The sequence below is a fragment of the Hydra vulgaris genome, chromosome 05 (genome assembly GCF_038396675.1).
Source record: "Hydra vulgaris chromosome 05, alternate assembly HydraT2T_AEP".
In the NCBI taxonomy this organism is placed as follows: Eukaryota; Metazoa; Cnidaria; class Hydrozoa; order Anthoathecata; family Hydridae; genus Hydra; species Hydra vulgaris.
Window position 1 is genome coordinate 39,613,864 of NC_088924.1, and position 25,280 is coordinate 39,639,143.

Here is a 25,280-nt window from a genome sequence, read left to right on the forward strand (position 1 = left end):
CCGAAACACAAACCTTGACGTACTAGGTCGCTGCGCGTAGAAACAAGTTGAGCGCGTTCCCACCAGGGACGTGGTGGGGATTGAACTCGGAACTTCTCACTTATGAGGCGAGCGCTCTACCACTACACCCCTATCGCATGCACTCACTAATATGCTGTGTTAAATTTATCCCCCATCCTTAGATTTTTATCAAATCTAAGGGTGGGGGTAGGGTAGGAGTTAAGAAGAGGGGTAGGGAATAGCTTGTGTCTGACTAATTCTTGACTTTTCAATGTGAACTTGAGAGTTGATGAGTCATTACAAACAATTCCATAAAAGCTTGATCTATCAGTTAAAATGCTTTACCAAACAAACTTGATATAATAAGTAAAATGTGCTACGTTGCATTGAGCATTATAAGCATTTTTGTTCTTGATTATTTTATTAAGCTCTTTAATAAAAAGTTCACCAATGATGACAGGTTGGAAGACATATTGTACAAATTTTGATTTCTTTTAAATGAACACCTTAAATTGTCTATTGCTCATTTTTTATCAGCTATTCCTTAGAATTTTTTTTTAATGTTTTAATTATTGGCACCAGATGATCAAGTTCTTTAAATATGTTCATTTATGGTGTCTCCCAAAACTTTGTTGAAATTTTTAAAGTTGATTCCAGCATTATGTTGTATGAGTTCAAATTTTCACTCCTGGCTGGATAATTTTGATCTCCAGCTTGATGAAATATTGTGCTAATGTTTTTGTTGCAAATGGATTTTGAGATCTTTTTTTTGAACAGTTGCTTTTTCTGTCCTATGCCAACCGTTTGGTTCTTTCAATAGCTTTAGTCAAGATAGTATTCATGAAATAATCTGCACACTAAAGCTAAGCATCCGTAAGTCTCTTGTGTACGGAAAGCTCCGTTCATGTTGCTGTACCTGTAGTTATCTTTATGATTTTTGCATTATTAGGCCGTAGAATAACCTTTATCATAACTTCAATTTTTTTACAAATTATTTCATCAGTGCGTTTTAACTGAAAAGTTAGAGTCTGGGAGGGCACTTTTAAATAAATCCTCATAATTTAGCGGCCGTGGCGGAGTGGTTAGAGTGCTTGCTTACGAAGTAAAAGTTTCAAGATTCGAAGCTCTGATCATATTTCACTCCATCGGAAAGAGGCGTGAACTTCGTAGTTAAATGCTTTCCCGCGGTGCTCTGTAACAAGGCAGTTAGGTCTTCTTGCAGTATCTAAAACAAAAATTAAAAAAAAAAAAAGTTATAATAAAGGTTTTTGAAAATTTAGAATAAGCTTCATCCTTTTAACAATCATTGCATACGGCAAGTTTGCCTATTTGTTTTTTTCACAGACCTATAAAAGGTATAAACTGAAACTGCTGATTTATGCTTTTTTTTTAACTTAATTTTTTGGAAATTATGTAAAATAAGAATAACAAATTATGTAAAGTAAAGAGCTATTATTTTGGAATAATAGTTCTTTATTTTACTTAAATGATTTCATATTTTGCGTAACAAATCACAAAATTTTAATTTAAAGTAAATGATCACAAGTTTTGCTTAATCTTTTATAACTGATCACAATTGTATCGTAACCATTTGTAAAAACAAATCAAATCAAAATGAAATAGATAATAAAATATAATGCAGTAATAAATGAAAAATATTGATAAACAGTCACAACTACAAGTCAAACTACAAATCAAAATTCACAACTACAAAAGAAGTCACAACTACAAATCAAAATTAAAAAGTCACGACTCAGAATAGACACGTTTTGCTTAAGACAGTGTTCACGAAGTTTAGCTATAACCCAGTAAACATTTGAAACAGTTGGTAAGTAGTTGGCCCGATCCTAATAACCAACTATTAGCTACAGTTGGGCCAACAGTCGGGTATTTAGTTGGTACTGTGAAAAAAACGTAACGCTTTTACCTACACTTAGCCAACTGTTTTATAAACTGTTGGTACCATTAACGGCCCAACAGTAATAAAACAGTTGGCTAACAATTGGTACCATTACTGGCCCAACTATATGATTTTTTTCGCGATTTTATAAATTAGCTTTTGCACTTTAATTGAAAGTGCAAATGTTATAAAAATGTTTACAACTATCTTTACAACTTGACGTGATGGTGAAAAATGAGTTGCCTATTTGAAATCAAAAATGAGAAATACTTTACAAAAAACAAATTGTTTGCTCGGCACCAGAAAAAAAATTTTTTTTCGTTGACCTGTGTAATAATACAGTAATAATCGTTGTAATAATAACAATAACAACTACAATTATAATAATAACAGTAGTAATTTACAACAGTAGTAATAAAAAACTGATGATGAATGATGGCTATTTAGTTGGTACCGTGAAAAGAACGTAACGCTTTTACCAACACTTAGCCAACTGTTTCATAAACTGTTGGTACCATTAACGGTCCAACAGTTATAAAACAGTTGGCTAACAGTTGGTACCATTACCAGCCCAACTTAATGATTTTTTTCGCAATTTTTAAAATTCGCATTTGCAACTTAATTGAAAGTGTAAACGTTATAAATGTTTGCAACTACCTTTACAACTTGACGTAGTGGTGACAAATGAGTTGTATATTTGAAATCAAAACGAGATATGCTATACAAAAAACAAATTGTTTGCTCGGTACCAGAAAATTTTTTTTGTTTACTTGTGCAGCAATAATGCAGCAATAATCTTTACAATAATAACAGTAGTAATAACAATAACAACTGTAATTATAATAACAACAGTAGAAATTTACAACAGTAACAATAATAAAAAACTAGCAGTAAGCAACCCCTAATACGGGTTATGAGTAATTAAATCATTAATAACAAAAACACATTAATAACCTGATATATTATCTAAAAAATTAAATACAAATTTATCTATAGATAATATTTAAACTTTGACTCCCTATCAGGAATGTCATTGCTTATAGTTAACGACATAAAGACCGCATTAACATCAGTTAAGTTCTTTTTAAAATCTGTCAAAACACAGGTACCAGAAAAAGAAAGTCAAGTAAAGCCTGCAAATACCTAAAAAAAATGAAAAAAAAAGTTTTTTAATTATTTTTAATTAAAAAAGTATTATTTGCATTTTATTGTTAGTGGAATTAGGATAATAATATAACAGATAATATTAAGAATAAAAAAATAGCTATAACAGCCTAGGTCTATCAACACAAAACACAGTCACAATAGCACATAGCATAAAACATTTGTAAGCACACATTACTGTGTCTCCAGAGTAATTAAAAAAGAAAAGATTATAAAAAGGCTACACAACACAATGTACACGGGCATATAACACATACAACTGGCAACACACTGGCATACAACACCACGACTTAATAAGATATTTTATCAAATAAAATACTCGGACTAAAAAGATTTTATTTATTACAATATTTAAACAATCGAGGGACAATTATAGTTAAACAATTCGAACAATTATACCATAAAAAAGGAAGCAACTCGTAAAATATTTCTTTAAAATGGCCATTATCAATTGTGGTATTAAGAAATACGTAAGAGCTCAGTAATTACATAAGTTTTATTAATTCTCCCTCTCATCTAAGAGAGAGAGAGAGAGAGGGAGAGAAAGAAAGTGTTTCCAAAGCAGCATATTAAAAAAAGTAAAAAAACATACAATAAATAGTAGTAACTGGTTTTATTATGTTCCTGTAAATAAAATTATTTTTACCTTGATTTAATTTCTAGCATTTCTTAATTAAGCTCCAGCTTCTCTTTAACTGTTGACTAATGATTAATAGAGTAAATTTCACATCATATTAAACTTACAAAATTAAAACCATGTTTCAACAGTAAGCAAACTAACCAAGTGATGACAAAGGCAACTAAAAAACAATAAAAAATAATAATTATGTTTGAAATTATAAAAAAATTTAAAATCATTTAAATTTAAAACTGTTATTAATTGTTACTATAAATAGTAAAAATAATACTTTGCTCTGTTCTAAATTGCCTTAAGTAAAATCAAATTAACATTGCTTGACATTGAATTCTGGCAAGTAAGTTTTCTGCTCGCTGAGCAGCATTTCTTAGATTTCAACAACAATTAATTTCATCTTGCCTAGATCTATCTCTTTCACTTGACAACAACTATTTTTCAAGTTGCCTATTAGCGTTTACATTAATAACTTCTTTGAGCCTATTATTATCCATTTCAATTTCACCATTATCATTAAACATATTACCAGTAACATTACTATTGTTACAACTGAATAATAAAAAAATGTAAAAGAATCTTATAAATTGTGATCTTTTCTAATCAAAGACTATATTTAAACTTAAGATTTATTGAAATCTGTACCTTTTTATGTTTATATACATAAGCCGTTTAACAAAAATATTAAACATTTATTTACATCAATTATTTTTAATTTAACAAAAAATCTAGACAACAATGCACAAAATTATTTAAGTAAGTGATCAACAAATTACAGTCAGTTTTCCATGTTAAATACATAAAATATATATGGGGCATTCCACGTCAAGTGGAACCACCCATCCGATATCACTGACTCGGATTTTGATGAAAATTGGCTCACATGTTGGGCATATGGACAGAAGAAAAACGTGTAAATTTTTTTGACTTAGGTCAATTATTTCCTTAGATATGACCTTTCAAAGTTTTGACCTTTTCACTTGACCTTGTTTATTTAAAATGTCTTAACTTTTTTGCTATTATACTTAGGAAGTTGATTTTGCTGGCAAACAGAAGCTCTTGTACAGACAAACAACTTTGTGTCTATACAAAAAAGTGATAAGTTTAATAGAAAAAAAGTTATGGTCGATGGCAAAGGTCATAATTTTTTTTTTAAACATTGCTTTTTCTATTGTGGATGTCCCATGAATAAATCTTTTTGAGATTCCCATAAACAGCTTTGGGATTAATATTAAAGTATTAGTAGGTTCTAAAAATTTAATATTTATCGGTCTCACAAATACGGTATTTTGAGGTCATTTTCTGTAAATAGCCAATTGTAGATATATATTATTATTTACTTTTTTCCTTTTATTTTCTAGGTTGTAATTTAATTACTAGTACTATGTATACACACTGAGTCAGTATTAAATTATATGAGGCTTAAAGCTATATATATTTATATTAAAATAATCAATTCATTTCCATTGAATAAGTAGTAAAAAGGACAACTTAGGAAGACGTTTTTATTAACTTTCAAATTAAATTAAAAATGGTATTTCAAGCGCAAGTAAAAGAGTTAAAGAAGAGACAACACTATTGTTATGATCCTTTCCAACACCATGACAAATAACAATATAAAACCTTAAGGGTAGTTACTAGTCGGCAGGTAACTATGTATCCCTCACAACTTACGGCTGGAGCAAAATTATGTGGTACTTGTTGAAAGAGGATCATTGCCTTACCTTCCAAAATAGAATTGTGCGATGATGAAAATTCTGCAAATTGTAATACAGAGTCAGATTCTCAAGGCAGTTCCAGATCTCAAGATATTTCTAGTGACAAGGGAGATGATAATTATCAGTGCCAGGAAGAAGAAATTTCAATTTTTAATAAATCTTTGTTGTTATTGGGTGAGTCACCCTTGGATAAACACAAACTCTTAAAAGTTATATTCCGGAGAAAAAAAAGCCTAAAATACTTGTAAAAAGGTAGTTAGACCTTTTATCACCTAATTCAGATGCTATTGCCATTGATACTTCAGCGGATGATGAATACGAAGCAACTAAAAAAAAGTTTCCAACGCATGTGCTGATGATATTGTTAAAGTGCTCCTGGATAAGTATAAATCAACACTAAGTAAGAGTGAAAAGATCATGATTTTGACAATATTTGTTGCTCAATGGAGTAATCGAAAAGTGATGAGAGATCACTACCTGTACATATGAAAGATATGGTAAAAGAGTTTTATTATTCTGACACAGTTAGCCAATGCCTGGAAAAAAAGATTTTTTATCTGTAATGGAAAATGGGGAAAGAAAACATTCAGAAAAGATTAGTTTTAAGTAAATTGAAGGAAGTTTATCAATTATTTTCAGAAAAGTATCCTAATATCAGAATCGGGTTTTCGAAGTTTGCAGAGCTATGTCCAAAAGAATGTGTCTTTGTACGAGCAAGTGAAACTCGCTATGTGTGTATGTACCATTCATCAAAATGTTATGCTCATGATAATCAAACCATATGAATGATTTACAACTAGAAGATGAACTAGAAACCCATATTAAGAACTACAAACATGCTTTGGCTAAAATCCAATGCAATCCTTTCTTGCCAGCATATCCTCTAGACAAGTGTAAAAATTACCCTGGAGTTGCTATGCTAAAGGAATGGCTGTTGCAATGCTTTGAAATTAAAGGAGTTGAAAAAATTGAGTATAAACAGTGGACTACAACAGATAGGTCCCAGCTTCAAACCTTTATACAGTCCACTGATGAATTTATTGAAAGATTTTTAGGAAGCTTGAAAACACTTATTATACATGATTTTATTGCTCAAGAGCAGGCAAAATATTTAGACTGGAAGAAAAACAATTTATCCTATGAAGAATTTCTGGTTATTGGTGATTTTTCAGAAAATTATGCATTTATCATACAAGATGCAACACAAGGATATCACTGGGCAAATAGTCAAGGAACTTTACATCCTTTTGTTTTTTATTATAAATATGAAGGAAATTTATGTCATGTAAGTTATGTGCTGCTTTTGGAATATAATACTCATGACACAATCGCAGTTCATCTTTTTCAGTGTAAACTAATTATATTTTTAAAAGTGAAATTTGAAGTATCAAAAATAACATATATTTAGTGATGGCTGTGCAGCACAATACAAAAACTGCAAGAATTTAATAAATCTGTGCTATCACAAAGAGGACTTAGGTTTTCCAGCCGAATGGCATTTCTTTGCCACTAGTTATGGTAAGGGCCTTTGTGATGGAGTTGGAGGAACTGTCAAACGTGAAGCGGCAAAAGGAAGCTTACAACGTCCATACCATGACCAAATAATGACCACTTATCAATTATATACATTTGCTAAAGAAAATATCCAAGGAATTTCCTTTGAATATCTCACTGCAAATGATTGGCAAATTAAATCCACAATATTGAAGGAAAGACTTTCGAATGCTAAAATGATTCCTGGTACCCAAAAACTTCATTGCTTTAAACCATTATCCACGAATGAACTTTAAGTACAAGATTATAGTTCTAGTTCTGTCTAGAATTTAAAAAATTACGTCACAGAATGTTAGCTAGCTCAACTTCAGTTCAATGACTGGTTACATGGTGGTAGAGTATGATGAACAATGGTGGGTAGGTTGTATGTTGAAGAGCAATCAAAAAAAAGAGAAGTAACCATGAACTTCCTTCACCCTCATGGTCCAGGTTAATTTTTCTCCTTCAGAGATCCTCCAGATATTTTTACCATTGATTTGAATGATCTTTTGCTAGCAGTCGAACCCAAAACTACAACTGGTTGGTCATACTTCTTTACTTCTAAGGAGTCTGAAGAAGCAACACAAGCATTTAACTTGCATCATCATTAACTATTATAGCTTTTTTAATTTATTATTAGCAAATATGTATTGCAATGGTAATGGTGTAAATTTTATACTGCATTCAGTACTGTACTGCCATGTTGTTAAAACTGCTCAATAAGGATTTTTGTTACTTTTCAACAATATACATAAATAGGCCAAGTATCACCAAGTTGTAGTATATTTGGTATACGGTAGCTATTATATAACCTATGGCCTATGTTCAATAAATTACCTTAAATACTGTATAACTATAAGATATTTAAATATTAAATTTTTAGAACCTACTTATACTTTAATATTAATCCTAAAGCTGTTTATGGGAATCCCAAAAAGATTTTTTCATGGGACATCCACAATAGAAAAAGTTATTAGTCATTTGGTCATAATAGAAAATTATGACCAAATGACTAATAACTTTTTTTCTATTGAACTTATTACTTTTTTGTATAGACACAAAGCTGTTCGTCTGTACAAGAGCTTCTGTTTGCCACCAAAATCAACTTCCTAAGTATAATAGCAAAAAAGTTATGACAATTTAAATAACCAAGGTCAAGTGAAAAGGTCAAAACTTTGAAAAGTCATATTTAAAGAAATAATTGACCTAAGTCAAAAAAATTTACACGTTTTTCTTCTGTCCATATGCCCAACATGTGAGCCAATTTTCATCAAAATCCAAGTCGGTGATGTCGGATTTGACCAAAAGGTTCCACTTGATGTGGAATGCCTCATATCTAATATAAAATAAATCCAATATAAAATAAAAAAAATAGTAAATTTACAAAAATCAGTACCAATTACTGTGTGAAGTGACTAAAAAATACTTCTGTTTTTTCCAATTGCACTAAAAAATGGCTTTCAGCTCTTTCCAATTGCACTAAAAATAAAACAAAACTTGCTTAGCTTAGTTGCCTAGTTCTTCAGAATCTGAAAACGAATAAGTAAAGAACCAAGAACAAACAAACATTTATTTATTAAAATTATTATATTTAAACAAATTAAATTAAAAAAAGAAATACATCAATTCTCCTTAAAGGCTAAGAAAAATTTTTCAGCTCAAATTTGCTTGCAGACCTTGCTTGTAAAACCATGAGAATAAGAAACACATTCAGAAAAGCCTAGAAACTATCTAAAAATGACATATGCAACATTGAAGTTTAAATGTTGACTGGACTAATTATTAGTAGATGTTTTTCAAAAAATTCATACAAATTTACAATACTTTGTTCTTCTATACCATATAAATCTATCATATGATAAATCTGAAATAAAAAAATGTAACGAATAAGTAAATACAAAGAAAAACATGATACATGAATCGAAAATCAATGTATCAATAGATTATTGTCAATAACAATAAGGGCATAGAAGTAGTCATTTAGGGAAGTGCTAAAAATAATACCATATAAACTATACCTACATTTATAGATTAATTCACTCTCAAACACAAAATGCATACATATAAATTATTATATTATAACATACACACACACACACACACATATATATATATATATATATATATATATATATATATATATATATATATATATATATATATATATATATATATATATATATATATATATATATATATATATGTGTGTATATATATATATGTGTATATATATATATATATTAGGTACGTAGAATTCCACGTTTTACGGAACCGATATTTGTGCTAAAATTCTGTGCCATGCTTTTTGAAGTTAGTATTTCGCCAGTGACGAAAAATCATATTTTGTTGTTTTATTTTATTGAATTATATATTAACATAGATATTTTTCAGAAACTAGAGGAATTAAACTTTGTTTATCTGTATATTTGAATTACAATAAAGATTATTTTAATTGGATTTTTTAATAACAAAATTTTTGTTGCACTTCGTTCATTAAGTAAATGTTGAAGATATGCTCACTTTTTTTTCTAACCTTTCACTAACTTAAGTTTACATATTTTCTTTGCATCTGCTAAATTTCATTGATTTATTTTTAGTAGCAGATACCCTATTTTATGTAGCACTTTTGGTACCAAAATTTCATCTTTCCGCTTTGAATATAGGAGAAGTGGGGGGAGGGGGGGGGGGGGTTGAAAAGAATTTAATTTGCATATAATATATCATATAAATATGATAATATAATTAAATTTAGAATGAAAAAATGAGCAAAGTAAAAGTGATAATATATATATATATATATATATATATATATATATATATATATATATATATATATATATATATATATATATATATATATATATATATATTAATTAGTTAGTATTATTTTTTAAGTTATTTTTATTTAGTAATATACTATTTAAAAATTTGGTTTTATTATTCAATCAGCGTTACTTGTATTTGAAAGTTTTATACATTGTATTAGAGACTAACAGTATTTTATGCTGCCTATCCATTATACTCATAGTTTTACTTAATAATACTTTATTTCTCTATAGGTCAATTAGAAAAGGAAATCAGTAAGGAAAGTTAATATATAATTATATTGTTATTTAATTTGTTTAAAATATAGTGCTATGTATCCAATAATAATTATTTGAATCAGTTCTAATTTAAAAGCGATTTTAGTTTAATTTACTTTAATTGACTTCATTCTTTTTTTTTTTATAGGCGATTTGAAAAGAAATAGTAAGTAAAATAAAGTTGAATGATTTGATGAGTTATAATGTATACTAGTTCCTAACTTTGACGGATTTTTAAATTTTAATTTAATTCTAGTGTTTCCATTACTAGAACCACTAGAGTTAAATTAAGATTTCACATGTATTTTTCTGCTAAGAGTAAAAATTTAATTTATGAAATTGTTACCTATTACATAAAAATCTTTTTTCTTGTTATCTTTAGTTGCACCTCCTTCTGTTGCCCTGGTGAGTGTCTTTTTCATTTTTTATACTTTTTTAGTTTATTATTTATAATTTTATTTTACTTAAATAATACTTTTTCTTTTAATTTTTAGTTGTGTCTCCTTCTGTTACCACTAGTAAGGTTCTTTATTTTACTTGTTTAAGTTATGATAAATCATTTATATTATCTAATCTAAAATCATAGAAATAATGCACTCTCTTTTAATCTTTAGTTGCATCCACCTCGGCTACCACTGGTAGGGTTACATATAATTTATTTATTTACAAGATTTTCATTTACAGGTGATGTTATGTTTCATTTATTATAACCATTATTTTCACATATATTTTGCATAATTTATATTTTGCTTCAGCCTTAACATATAATGATTAAAAAATCTATCGTGCTCAGCACCCAGGACCCCTTACAAATCAATCTTTTTTAAATTGGGTCCATCATGGTGGGGAAGATAGGCCAGGATTTAGGTGGGAAAGTAATCTTCCCTACTCAGGTGCTGGGCCAGATAGTGGTGGTCAAAGATTTAATAGAAGGCGTGGAAACAGAAGGGGCAACAGAGGAAGTGGAAACAGAAGGGGCAAGCAGAAGAGGTAACATTTATTACAACACCTATAATTAGTGTTTTATTGTAATTTAATGTGCTCATGCATTGTCTGCACAAAAATAGTTTAAATGATACAGACTTTATTTTTAAAGAGTTCTGTCTTATTAGGTATTGCATTGGTTTAACTTTTCACCATAATTTGATCAACTGAAATCTTGAAATTTTTCATGAGATACCTTAGTTTATTTTGCAAAATGTAATTAATGTATAAAAAAATTTTTTTTTCCTGTTATTATAACTTAGTAAAACTTATTACTTATGTATAAACTTCTAGTTTAGATTTTTATTTAGATTGTTTTAATAATTAAAAGTAATTTCTTAATTTATCCATTTATTTAAATTTACAATAATATTTTGTAAACTTACATAAATAAGGTTAGGTGTCACTCATATAGTTAAAAACTAGTCAATGGAGTGACACCTAAAAAAAAAAAAAATAATAACAAATAAAAAATAAAAACACAAAACAAATAAAAATAAAAACACAGAAAGAATTATAAATAAGAAAAAAAAATTAAAAAGAAAGAAAAGAAAATAAAGCACTAATAAATAAAGATGATATTTACTAATAAATAAAGATGATAATAAATAAAGATGATATCACTAATAAATAAAGATGATATCACTAATAAATAAGATGATATCAACTTAGTTTCTCTGCGCAGCGGCCTTGCTCGGCAAGGTTTGTGTTTCAGAGTTAAAGGGTTGAGAGAGGGTTGCACCACGAATAACAACTAAAAAAAAAATAAAAAATAAAAAACACACAAAAAAGAAAAAAAAAAAAATGAGTAGCCTCCTTGACTGTAGTGGCCCCCCTCGGGCCTTGGGGAGGTGAATAATCTAAAAAAAAAAAAAATATTAATAATTGCAATAATAATATAATAAAAATAATATTATTCATAATAATGTGAATAAAAAATTTATTATAACAAGCAAAAAGATAGTACAACTTGTCAAAAATGAAGAAGAAAGTATTATCCTTATTTTCTATTTTGTATACATTAAAATATCTTTTACGCACACTTTATACAATATAAAAATTTTGTTTTTTGAAATCTATGTTTTAAATATGGTGCTTATCAGTATACTAAATAATGACACTGATGTGTCAGATAAATTTTTTTCTTAAACAACAGGAACTTTTTATTTAGAGTATATATTTTAATCGATGTTGAAAACATAGTTACTGACAATCATTCATTTGTTATAGATGGTATGAAGTAGTTTTTAGACTGACGTATAGCATTTTCATATAATAATTATAAATTGCAAATGTTATGCAGAACAACTGATTTTTTTGGAAATCCTCTTATCCCAAATGTTTTAGAATCTGTAACAAGTTTATGTTCTATTGCTGCACAGCTTATCAAAATGATTTCTTCATGTCTTATTGCAGTGGAAGATGTTTTGAATAGACAATATATGAGGTATTTCTTGATTACAGTTACTGAGATACTTAAAGAAGAGACAGCAAGTGCAAGACTTCACAATATAGAGAGTGAAGAGTTAATGGGTATGTTTAGTGATGCCAAAGAACAATTACCTAATGCGACAATTTGTTATATATCTTCCAAGTTAAGATCGAAAAAGAATAAGACTTTAGATTATCTGGATAGCCTTAACCAATTACCTAGAGAAAATGTTGTTTCATGGTCACTTTATGCAGCTTGTATAGAAAGAATGAGAAATCGATTAAAGCATGCTGAAATTCAAGCAGAGATTTCTAAAAGACAGGCATGCAAGCATCAAAAAATGGATGAAAAAAAAAAAGTTAGAGCTAGAGCTGCAAGTTCTAACTAACAATGAAATAAAAATTTTATATAAACACTTGCCTACAAAGCAACTTGATGATTTAGATGCGGTTATGTCTGAAAAAATTGTAGGCAGACAACTCTTCAATTTGTCTGTGTCACGAATGGTACGACACAGACAAATTGAAGTCTGTCTTGTATGATGGGAGAGTAGAAAAAATAAATAAAAGAATGAAGACAGAATTCACACTATCTCGTACGGGAAAAAAGATGAAACTGATTCAGAAGCTATTGACTATTTCATGAAAAAACTCCAGCTTGCAGCTGATGTTATATCAGGAGAGTTGGTATTTTCATAAAATGACTGGTTTTTTAAGTGAACATGTAATAAACTGTAATAATATTAGTTTGTGATGTAAGTATATTATATATAAATAAAGTTAAATGTTATATAAATGTATATTATATATATGTATATAAATAAAGCACCAGCAATAGGTGAGACTTATAAAATAGGTAAGATAGACTTGCAAATTAGGCAAGACAAGTACTGCAAGTGGTGTGACTTGCAAATTGGTACTCGCAAGTGGTGTGACTTGCAAAATGGTACTCGCAAGTGGTGCGACTTGCAAAACAGGTACTGCAAGTGGTGTGACTTGCAAAATGGTACCTGCAAGTGGTGTGACTTGCAAAACAGGTACTGCAAGTGGTGTGACTTGTAAAACAGGTACTGCAAGTGGTGTGACTTGCAAAATGGTACCTGCAAGTGGTGTGACTTGCAAATTAGGTACTGCAAGTGGTGTGACTTGCAAGTTTGGTGCCGCAAGTGGTGTGACTTGCAAAAAGGTACTATTTCATTCCAGGTTAGCCTGCACATGTAAACTTTTTTATGCCTTTGTTAGTTTTCACATGTATTAAAAAGTTGTATTAGTAAATATCGAATAAATTTTTTTGGAGATTCAATATACAATCCAAATGAAATTTAATGTATAGTCTTTCAAATTACATAATGGTGTAATTTTTTAAAGTGTTAATGCAAAATATTGGATACATTAAATAACTTTTTCAATATATTGGATTAAATAGAGTAGTTTTTTAATTACCTGTATTTTTAATGATTTTAGGTTTAATTGACAAAAAAAAAAAAAAAAAATCAAAATAATGTGAAAACTTACAGAATTAAAAATAAAAAGTGACATGTCATGCTGATTTGGCATGAAATGAACAAATTGCAAATGATGTGATTTGTAACTTTATAATAGACAGCTCTGGCTTACATTCTCGTCATGTCTATCGTTAACAATGATTATTAAATTTCATTATTGAAACTTAAATTTTTAATCATTAACTAAAAGCCAAGACAAATTAATTACAATTTTTCTTTCAAAATAATATTTAGTTTTACTTTTTTTTAGATTAAAGAGGGAAACGGTTATAATGCTCTGTATTATAAAAATATAGATTCTTTGATGCATCTTGTAATGTGGTAAAAAAAAAATTTATACTAATATCCATCATTTTAAATAGTATCAGTTGAAATTTATTAAAATTATTAAAAGACTTTTTAAATATTTTTTAGGTTCAAAAGGTGGGGGGGGGGCATACGCCCCTTACCTTAAGTCAATCTTTATACTATTTAGTATAATAAGAATACTAAAAGTATATAAGAAGTGAAATATAATTTTTGAATTTTATATTAGATTGATTTATTTTAATAAAAATTGTTAGATACGTTGTATACGGGTATATGAAAATGAACACTATGAATATTTTTAATAATAAATCTCTTTGTTATTATTAGCACTTTGTATATATACAAATAAGTTCTAGAAAACCGCCATCTTACTTTTAGCACGTTTTTCCGCTCTCTAGCTGTGACGTATTCAAAATGTTTTAAATTAAGAAATACCGTGTTACAATAGCGCCGCAAACACAACACCTCCACCAATAAGTTTTTTTTATTCACAATCACGAAACCGTTTTGGCTTCTCTCGGAGTCGCCCTGACTTGCGTGATTCCACTGGTGTAATACTCGATTCAATCACGGGAGGACATTTGCTAGCCCCGTTCTCCTCTGTGTAACTTTGCACTGCATTGCTGGCTGTTGGTTCCTCTGTGTATGGTAGTTCTTTTGCGTTAGACGTACTTTGTTGCAGCGAAAACGGGTTTAGTAACGAATTTTGAAGTGGTGGTTGAGGGTTAGTGCTTTCAGGAAACGTGATTACGGGATTCGAATCGTATTCCAGTAAATCGGAAAATCGCAACCGTATTTGATCAATGTGTCGATGAACAACTACGTCGTCAGTTAAAATTTCAAAATTGACTGGTCCCTTTTGTTTTATAATCCGTCCCGGTATCCACTTCGGACCACTTCCGAAATTCTTTACCATCACATTTTCCCCACGGTTGAACTGCCTCAAGTGTGTTTTCCTGTTCCTGAACCTTTCTGCCCTTTCTTGTTTTTCTTCCACACCTTTTTTTAGATCCGGTTTTAGGCTCTGAAGCGCACTACGTAATTTTCTCTTCATTAAAAGCTCTGCCGGTGATATTCCGGTGGTCGAACGAGGGTCAAAACAAGTCGAGTAAAAGGAAACCAATCATGATTGACGTGGAAATTGAAGGTATTTGTACACAAATGGAACTCGACACTGGAGCATCTGTGTCAGTAATGAGTCTAGAAACATTTACGAGCTTGCAAAAGAAAGGACTCACGAGCAAGGAAGCTTATCCAACCAAATCTTTTTTGCGGACATTCACTGGGGAAGTAGTATCACCAGTGGGGAAAGTTGAGCTTTCGGTCAAAATAAATGGGCAGACTAATGTGTTAACTTTAATAATCACTCCAGGTAGAGGACCTTCATTGATTGGCAGAAACTGGCTGAGAAAAATTAAAATTAATTGGGAAAAAATATTTCATGCAAGCTCAGGAATCCCAAGAAGTCCAAATTCATGAATGATAAATACATTGGTTAAAAAATATTCTACAGTGTTCCAAAATGTGCTGGGACAATTTAAGGATAAAGTGGTGCACATACCTATGCTGCCTGATGTAAAACCTAAGTTTTGCAGAGCACGACCTATACCATATGCTTTATTAGAAAAAGTGAATACAGAACTCGATAGGTTGATATCTTCGGGCATCTACAGACTGGTAAGTTATTCCCGTTGGGCAGCTCCAATCGTTCCAGTCCTAAAAAAAGATGGCACTATTCGATTATGTGAAGACTATAAACAGACTGTAAATCAGGCAGCAATTTGCGATTTTTATCCCCTACCGAGGACAGAAAATTTATTTGCAACTTTGGCCCACGGACAAAAGTTCACAAAACTGGACTTAGCATTTGCCTATCAACAATTACTTCTTGATAAAAGTTCCTGTGAGATGTTGACAGTCAACACTCATCGAGGTCTATTTGAACCTACACGATTACAGTTTGGGGTGCATTCAGCATCTGGAATTTTTCAATGAGAAATTGAGAAGCTAATTGGCAATTTACCAAAGTTCGAGTTGATGACATTTTAGTGTCAGGCCGGTCGGATGAGAAGCATTTAAAAAAGCGTTGAAAGGGTTTTACATATTCTAGAAAATGCAGGACTAAAATTAAAGGAAAGTAAATGTGTATTCATGTCACCCGAAGTTGAATATCTAGGTTTTAAATTAACAAAGGATGGGGTAGTACCGATTGAGGACAAACTTAACGCAATCCGGAATGCTCCTGAACCTAAAGACACTACCCAGGTAAAATCGTTTCTTGGCATGATCAACTATTACCACAGACATTTACCAAACCTAGCAACAATTGTGGAGCCACTCCATAGGCTTCTCAGAAAAGGCATTCCTTGGTTGTGGGGCATGAAAGAACGGACAGCATTTGACAGTGCCAAAGCGGAATTATGTTCGCCTAAATTATTGGTACATTACGATCCAAAAAAGGAGCTAATCTTGTCTTGTGACGCATCACCTTATGGAATCGGAGCAGTGCTGGCACACATCACATCTGAGGGAAGTGAAAGACCGATTACTTACATATCCAGAACGCTATCCACAGCAGAACGAAATTATTCTCAAATTGAGAAAGAAGCATTATCTATTATATTTGCCGTGAAGAAATTGCATCAGTATTTATATGGGCGACATTTTACTCTAGTGACAGATCACAAGCCTTTGTTGGGTTTATTGGCAGAGGGAAAGCCTATTCCAGCCATGACCGCTGCAAGGATTCAGCGTTGAGCGTTAACCCTTTCTGCTTACAACTATTGTTTAAAATACCGTAGTGGGGTTACACATGGAAATTGCCGATTAAAAGCACCGAGTCATCAGTCGCAGAGAATATAATTTTAATGATGGAGCTATCCAGCACGCCAGTCTCAGATAAAGATGTCAAAATCCATTCAGCACGAGACCCAATCATAAGCTGAGTGTTAGATGGTGTTCTTAGTGGATTGCAGTTTCCCAATGAAAAAGGATTTAAACCTTTTGTAGCTAGAAAATATGAGTTAGGAGTCGAAGGAGGAATACTAATGTGGGGAAACCGGGTTGTAATACCCGCATCGTTACAGGAGATGATATTAAAAGAGTTACACAGTGCCCATCCGGGTGTGGTACGCATGAAAGCTTTAGCGAGGAGTTACGTGTGGTGGCCCAATATGGACAAATCGATTGAGGAAACGGTACACCGATGCCAGTTGTGTGAAATGCATCAAAGAAGCCCTGAAAGTGCGCCAATACACCATTGGGAGTATCCAAGTAAACCCTGGAGTAGAATACACCTTGATTATGCAGGTCCATTTTTAGGACACATGTTTTTAATTGTATGCGATGCTTATTCAAAATGGATTGAGGCAATAGTGATGAAAAATGCCAAATCCGAAAACACCATTGAGCAATTGAGAGGTATATTTGCAGTTCATGGGATTCCCGAAGTAATTGTTAGTGATAATGGAACTTCGTTTAGCAGTGCTGTCTTTGCTGAGTTTGTCGAAAGAAATTCAATAAGACATATTTTTACAACTCAACAACAAATAAGTTCTAGAAAACCGCCATCTTACTTTAAGCACGTTTTTCCGCTCTCTAGCTGTGACGTATTCAAAATGTTTTAAATTAAGAAATACCGTGTTACAATAGAGCCGCAAACACAAGAAAAATAAAGATATTTATGTTAATTTGTCATTTTTGATAATATGCTGTGTTACTACCATCCACCCTTAACTCAAAAATACACATCTCATATTTGGTAATGGTCTGGAAGCAAATTTAATCAGTTTGTTGAATAATTAAATTACAAATTTTTTAAATAATAAAATTACAAATTTTGTAAAGATAAGCTCATTTTGTTTTAAAAAAATGATTTTTTAGACGGTATAGGTGGTGGTTTGGTGCCCCCTCTAGCCCCCTAAATACGCCCTGTTGCTCAAAACTATTAAAAATTTGTAGTTCACTTTTACACCTTTCTTTTGATATCAAGTGGTAGGCGTTTTGATAATAATTGACAAAGTTATAACAATTTACGTTAAGAATAACTTAATTTTGACCACAGTTTCTTCAAGAAATCCATATATCAAATATTTGTTACTTAAAACCTTATAACTTTTTGTTGAATTGTTCGATTTTCTTAATTTTTTCACCATTAAAATACTGAATTAGAGCTCTTTCTAATGATATATAACAATCTATAAATTAATCAATTTAAAAATTTCATGTAACATACCTATATATATACATACAGAAATACACAACGTAAACATACTACTATATACACACATATACATTTTAGCTGTATTTTAACTCTTATTAAATAGTTAAAATAGAGCTAAAATGTCTAATACAAATACAACAATGGTGTCATCATAAGATTGAATTAAAAACTCTAACAAATGTCAAAATTTATATCTGAATGTGTAACTAATAGATAAAAGTAAAATATTTGTACTTACCAGCGTAACGGTTATATTAAAAGGTGAAGGAAAGGAGAGTTTGAGTTTAAAAGTTTGATTAAAAGGTAAAAAAGCGTTTGAAAGATGAATTGCTACAAATCACACTCTTTTCACTTTAGACCACGCAACCTTTAAATAAAAGATAGTCATAAATACATTTATTAAACTTACGGGAAACTTTTACGATTTAAAAACACGCGGTATACAGTCGGTTAATGGTTGGCACGGTTGCCAACAGTTTGCCAACTATAGCCAATACTGGCCCGTCAGTTGGACTAACTAAAGCGTGTTTACTGGGAAATCGCAATTTAAATTGTTAATCACTTGAGCACTTTAGGTTTCAGTGCTCAAGTGAGATCAAAGTACTAGATTTAGAATTAAAACTAAAATAGTAAATTTAAATGGTGAAAAATTGAATTAAATAAATTATTATGAATTAAAAGTGCTCTAGTCTCAAGTGAATTAAAAGTGCTCTAGTCTCAAAGACTTGTTTACAAAAGTAAACAACAAGTGCTCTAGCCTCGAATTGTTTACAAAAGTAAACAACTTTTGTTAAAAATCTTTAGTAAGAATTAAAACTTGACTTCAATTAATAAATTTATAAATTTTTTGATCAAACAAAACAACTAAAATCAAAACAATAGTTAATAAAACAATAGTTAATAAATAATTAAACTTTTTTGTTTTTTTGTTTTTTTTTTAATTTTAATTAAAAAAATTTTTAATTTTAATTTTAAAAATTTTCAAAAATAACATTTTAAATAACATTTAACGAAAATTTTACAAAATATAAAAAAGTAAGAAGTTAAATAATAGGTTTTTAAATTTTTGTACACCAATGATATTATGATTTTATAAACGTTTTAATTAACAGTGAATATAAGATTTGAAAAATAACCATTGAATTTATTTAACAGATTCCAATTTCTTTTTTTCAAGGTATTTTTGTGTATTTAAGAGTATAAATTTAAATTTATACGCATTATAAAAAGAAGCATACTACAATATTTATTTCACAAAAACGATTGTAATGTATGTAAATATTGTTTACAGTAATGTTTATTGGTTAATATTTTAATTTAATTACCTATAAATTTCCAATTTAAAAAAAAGTTCAAACAAATAGCTGCAGCAGATGAGTATCCCAGCTGGCTGTTCATACTAATATGAAGTCAAGCAAGCGGATTCCAGCCAGGGGTTTTATAATATACTCAATATAAGGTAATATTTTAAAATCTGCATTAATAGTTTTTCTAGCACGTTCAAAATAATTATTTTTATGGAATCAGTTAATTTAAATTGCGCGTACTTTGTTTTAAAAATTAATATTTCTAATTAAGTAATGGTATTTTTATCGCTAAAGTTAAGTAATGGTGTTATATGTGTTATTTAATTGGTGTTTGGTGGCAACATTAACAAGTGCTATTGCCAAAGATACAGGTAATTTTAACATCGCTTTTATTTAGCTTTTTAAGGATTATTGCTATTATTCTAATTTTCTGTTTTGATTTTGCGATTAAAAAAATGTCTCGAAATTTTTAAAAAGCACGGTAAAAAAAAAGTATTAGAAATGTTTTAAATACATGTATACTGCAAGTTGTCACAATTTTGTTACTTATAGAAATTATTTTGTATTTGGTACCTTATCCAGAAGAGAATCTAAGTATAAAATGAGGTTGGAGGAGGCATTAGTAGGAGGAAAATGAGGAGTAGGAGGCAAACCCCTAAAGAAATATTTTAGTTATAAAAATAAAAATAATAATAAATAATAAAAGGTCCTTAAAACTAAAATTACCCGACTGAAATATGCTAAATGCCCGATACTTTATTCCTCAAAAAACGAACTATAATTAAAAAATGACCTTCTTCAGGGGTGGGAATCAGTGGTGTAGAGAGGAATGTCGAGCCACACAACCCCCGTAAAATCACCCCTAACCTCATCTTAAATATGAAATACTTCCTGAAAAATACTTTATTAATACTAATATTTCAATTTACATTTAATATAATGCAGTGTTAAAAAAATTACTACTATTGATAATAATAATAATAATAATAATAATAATAATAATAATAATAATAATAATAATAATAATAATAATAATAATAATAACTATAATAAAATTAGATGGTGATCTCTAATCATCAACGATTTTGGTTGATGTCTAATAGTATGTGAGTGAAGTTAATTTTTGACCGGGGCCGGGGCCGGGTTTGATAAATATAGCAGGGGACGGGGCTGGATTTATGACTGGGGCAGCATAAGCATTTATACACGCTAAAGAATATTTTTTTAATTCAAAATTCATGTTATATTTTGTATATATATGCATATATAAACATCATTATGATCAACATAATCATCAAAATTGTCATTGTTATCATCATTATCATCATCATCATGATCATCATTATCAATAACATAAAAGAGAAAGACTAAAGCCTGATGATCTTAATTATGATCATCAGGCTTGATGATGATGATGCTCAGTATCATCATCATCATCATCATCATCATCATCATCATCATCATCATCATCATCATCATCATCATCATCATCATCATCATCATCATCATCTTCATCACCATCATCATCATCATCATCATCATCATCATCATCATCATCATCATCATCATCATCATCATCATCATCATCATCAGGCTTTAGCCTTCCTCTTTTATGCTATTTCTCTAATATAAACAATCTAGAGCATTTTTTTTTCTAAACTAAAGTTAATTCATACAATATGTAAGGCACTCTCTTCAAGTTTTCTTACTTTCTTACTTTCTGAAGTGGCTACCTCTCTACATGCTGATACCTAAATTACTTAAACATTTGTTAACAAACATTGTTCGATACGTTTACTATAATCTGTCTATGATAATGCCTTCTTTTCTTGTCTTGCTAGAGTCACACTAAACATCTATCTGATCATCTTCTCTTTCGGCAAATACTACACCATATAAATACTAAAGTTTATATAACAATGAAAGGATACTGTATGCCAGTATCTAAATAAATAGCAAACATGTATGTCTAACTATTTATGCATAAAGTGCATCTGTTTAAGTGGAAGCTTTTATTACTCCTTTTCAATTGTAAGTCATGCCTCATTTAACTTTATATTTTCAATTGTAAGCCTCATTTAACTTTATATTTTTCAGCATTTTGAGCAGTTGCTGTATTAAACAATTTTTTTTTTTAACTTTTTTACAAGAAAATCTCTCTTAAGAACAAATGTCCTTTTATTATTGAAAGAAGCCAATATAAAAAAGTTCTGTCTGGTATTAAACTCTGTTATTCTCATTTTATTAAATCTTGTATCTTATCTCAGATATTAGGTTCTAGAAACTTTTGTTTAGTCTGTAACAATGTCATTAACTAAAGTAAGTCTAACATTTAATCTCTAACTATGGGTCTGATCCTTTTGCTTCTCTCTAGAATAAAGCAGAGTTATTTGCAAAGAATTCTACTCTAATTTGACTCTTGAATATAATGGCCATACTCTAATGACAGTTAAACAAATTAACCCATTGTTAAACATCGAAATCACTCTGTATTTCAATGCTAAAGTTAATTCTCAATTAAAGACTTCTATGGTTTGTGCTCCAGAATAGATTTCCATCATAGTCTTAAAAAAATGTTCTCCAGAACTCTCTTCAATTTTTGCTAAACTTTTAAAAAGTGCTAAATAAGTGGTTCAAATTTTTCAAAACTCTAGAAAACACTTTGACTCACACTGCAACTATCCAACGATTAGCTTTCACTCTGTTTCTTTATATAAAGATGTTAAGGCTATTAAATCATTTTTTTCTAATTCAAGTAGTATAGTTATTCTTGAAGGCCTAGACTCTTCTTTATTTCAAGTAACTTTAAGGGTACCACGAGGTTCTATCTTTGCTCCTGTATTGTTTCTTATCTACCAGAACAATCTTCACGAATCTAAAGTGACTATTTGCTGATGACTCAACTTTATACTTTAGTTTTGAATAAAAATCTTCACTTTTTAATTGCTTGGAACAAGCAGCCGATTTTAAATCTGATCTCTCTTCTGCAACAGCCTATGACTTGCAGTGGTTTATGGATTTAAATTCTGGACTTAAAATCCACAATTTTTGTTTGACAAAAAAACTCATTTATTTACTACAAAAAAATATTGTAATATTGTTGGCATTTCTATATTGACAAATAACAACCCTCTTACTCTCAGACAAAGTCTTAAAGCAGACTGTAAATCTAATAAGACCTTCTACATCTGCCAAGCTTGAGCCACTCTCCCATTGTTATAAGGTTGCATTTCTTTCTTTTTTCTACAAATACAATCATGGTCAATGCTCAAACGAGTTATCATCTTTATAATGATAAACCAAAACTCATTCTTGCTTGGCTTTTTATTCAACAAGTTGCATTCTTTTACTGTATCTTTCCTTTTATGCTAAAAAAACTTTTATTAATCCAGTTTTTTTTCCAGCACATCAAAAAAACCTTATAACTCTTAGCCATCTTCATGTTTTCCTTTTTTATACAACTTACAACTTTTTAAATTTTCAGTTATACGTTTCCTAGTATTTAAACTTATTTTAAAGCCTTATTTTAACTTATCTTATTTTAATTTATTTTAACTTACTTTAATTTTAAAGTCCCTATTTCTTATTCTCTATTTTAAACACATAACTTTATGGTGGTTGCTTGCAATCTTGTTGGAAATAAATTAGACCATTTATTTAATAAATAGTAAATGTAAGTTTAAAATTATTATATATTAAGTATTATAAATTTTTTTCTAGCCCTGGCTATCAACCCCTGCTAAATCTTATAACTTTTGCGTGGGCCGGGGTCGGGTTTGCATAAAGTCTCATTTTTAGCCGGGGGCGGGGCACCGGTCATTTAATAATGTCTAATGATCTATTACGTTGGTTGATATCTAGTCATTTATCATAATGAGTGATATGATTTTATTACCAATTTGTTAAAAGTGTATAAGTTTTATGTTTGGCACACATAAAAACCTAAGCAGAATGTAACAAACATAAAAATTACATTTTTTCAATTTTTTTCTTTTTCTTATAAAGATTGAATTTATATAGATAATAAAATGAGAATAACAGAGAGATTTTCTTGTAAAAAAGATTTAGATATTTTATATAGATAAACTTTTTTAGACTTGTACTATGCAGAAGAAAAGGGAAATCATTACGAAAAGGGAATTTAATTAAATATCTTTTAAGTTTTCTGCCAAAGTTGTAATTTATAATTTTTTGGACCATCAGTAGTATTGTTAAGTTTTATTGTTTATACGTTGATTTGGATCTCAGTGCATTGGAAAATTTAAATTATATCTGTTGTTCAAAAATTTTAATGACGTTATTATTGAACATGATTTTGATAATGATGTGGATAAAAATAAAATGAGAAACCAAACTCCTGATCGTATTTCTCAGCGTCAGAGGCTTCTAGCTAAAATTGAAAATATATTTTCAACTTTTGAAATAACTTCTTTAAAAAAAGATTCTTTAAAACGTTGTTCTAATAATAAACTTTGACAGACATTTATTAAAATTTAAAAAAGCAATTTGTAAATCTCTGAGAGGTTTCAGTTTAAAAAAACTAATGTTTAATGACGATGAACTTAAAGTAGTTGATAATTTGGAGTAAAGTGTAAACTCTCTTGTCTCAATAAGTTTAAAGACAATATTATTATTGTCTATTGTCTAAAATGATTAGGTTCTGAAATGATTACGTTCTGAAATGATTACGAGGATGGTCTAAAAAGTTTCCGACCTCAACGTGAAGATGGTAGCACTCGTAAATAAAAACAAGTGAATTTTGTTTGTTCATATGTTGATAGTTATTTAACAAAGTTTCAGCCATTTTGAATGCGCAGTTGTTATGTAACAGTCGTTTGAGTGAGTTGATGAAAGTAATTTTGTGTAAAATGGACAAAATCGAGTATCGAGCTGTCATTAAATATTTGTTTTTGAAAGGCAATACGCCTACGCAAATCAAAGATGAGATGGATTCTGTGAATGGGGACTCTGCACCATCATTTACCACAGTGAAATTTCGGGCAGCTGAATTAAAACGTGGCCGTCAGAGCTTGAGAGACGATGAACGTTCAGGACGTCCAAAAACTGCAACTACCGATAAAAACATCGCAAAAGTTCACCAAATGGTGCTAGACGATCGCCGAATTAAAGTGAGAGAGATAGCAGAGGTTATGAACATATCAAAAGAACGTGTTTGTCATATATTACATGAAAATTTAGGCATGAGAAAGCTGTCCGCGCGTTGGGTGCCGCGTTTGCTCACATTGGATCAAAAACGTGTTCGAATGAACATTTCCAACGCTCTGTTGGCGCTATTTAGGCGCAATAAATCTGAGTTTTGGCGACGATTAATTACTGTAGATGAAACTTGGATGAACCCATTATACGCCCGAAACAAAAACACAGTCCAAACAATGGGTTGCAAATGGGGAACTGGCTCCAAAAAAAGAAAAAACTGTTTTTTCGGCTGGAAAAGTGATGGCGACTGTTTTTTGGGAAAGTCGTGGTTATTTT

General features: G+C 30.1%; 1 protein-coding gene across 2 annotated transcripts in view; it reads left to right on the forward strand.

Moving 5' to 3' along the window:
- The first annotated feature begins 19,931 nt into the window (after positions 1–19,931).
- The window catches only part of LOC101235976 (uncharacterized), a 65,263-nt gene continuing 59,914 nt past the window's right edge, over positions 19,932–25,280 (forward strand). For both annotated transcript variants that reach the window (XR_010638683.1, XM_065798168.1), the window contains exon 1: positions 19,932–20,158. Coding sequence is in view for 1 of the 2 variants with exons in the window: in XM_065798168.1 (XP_065654240.1) it covers positions 20,089–20,158 (70 nt within the window). In the remaining variant the exon portion in view is untranslated. The remainder of the gene's footprint in view (positions 20,159–25,280) is intronic.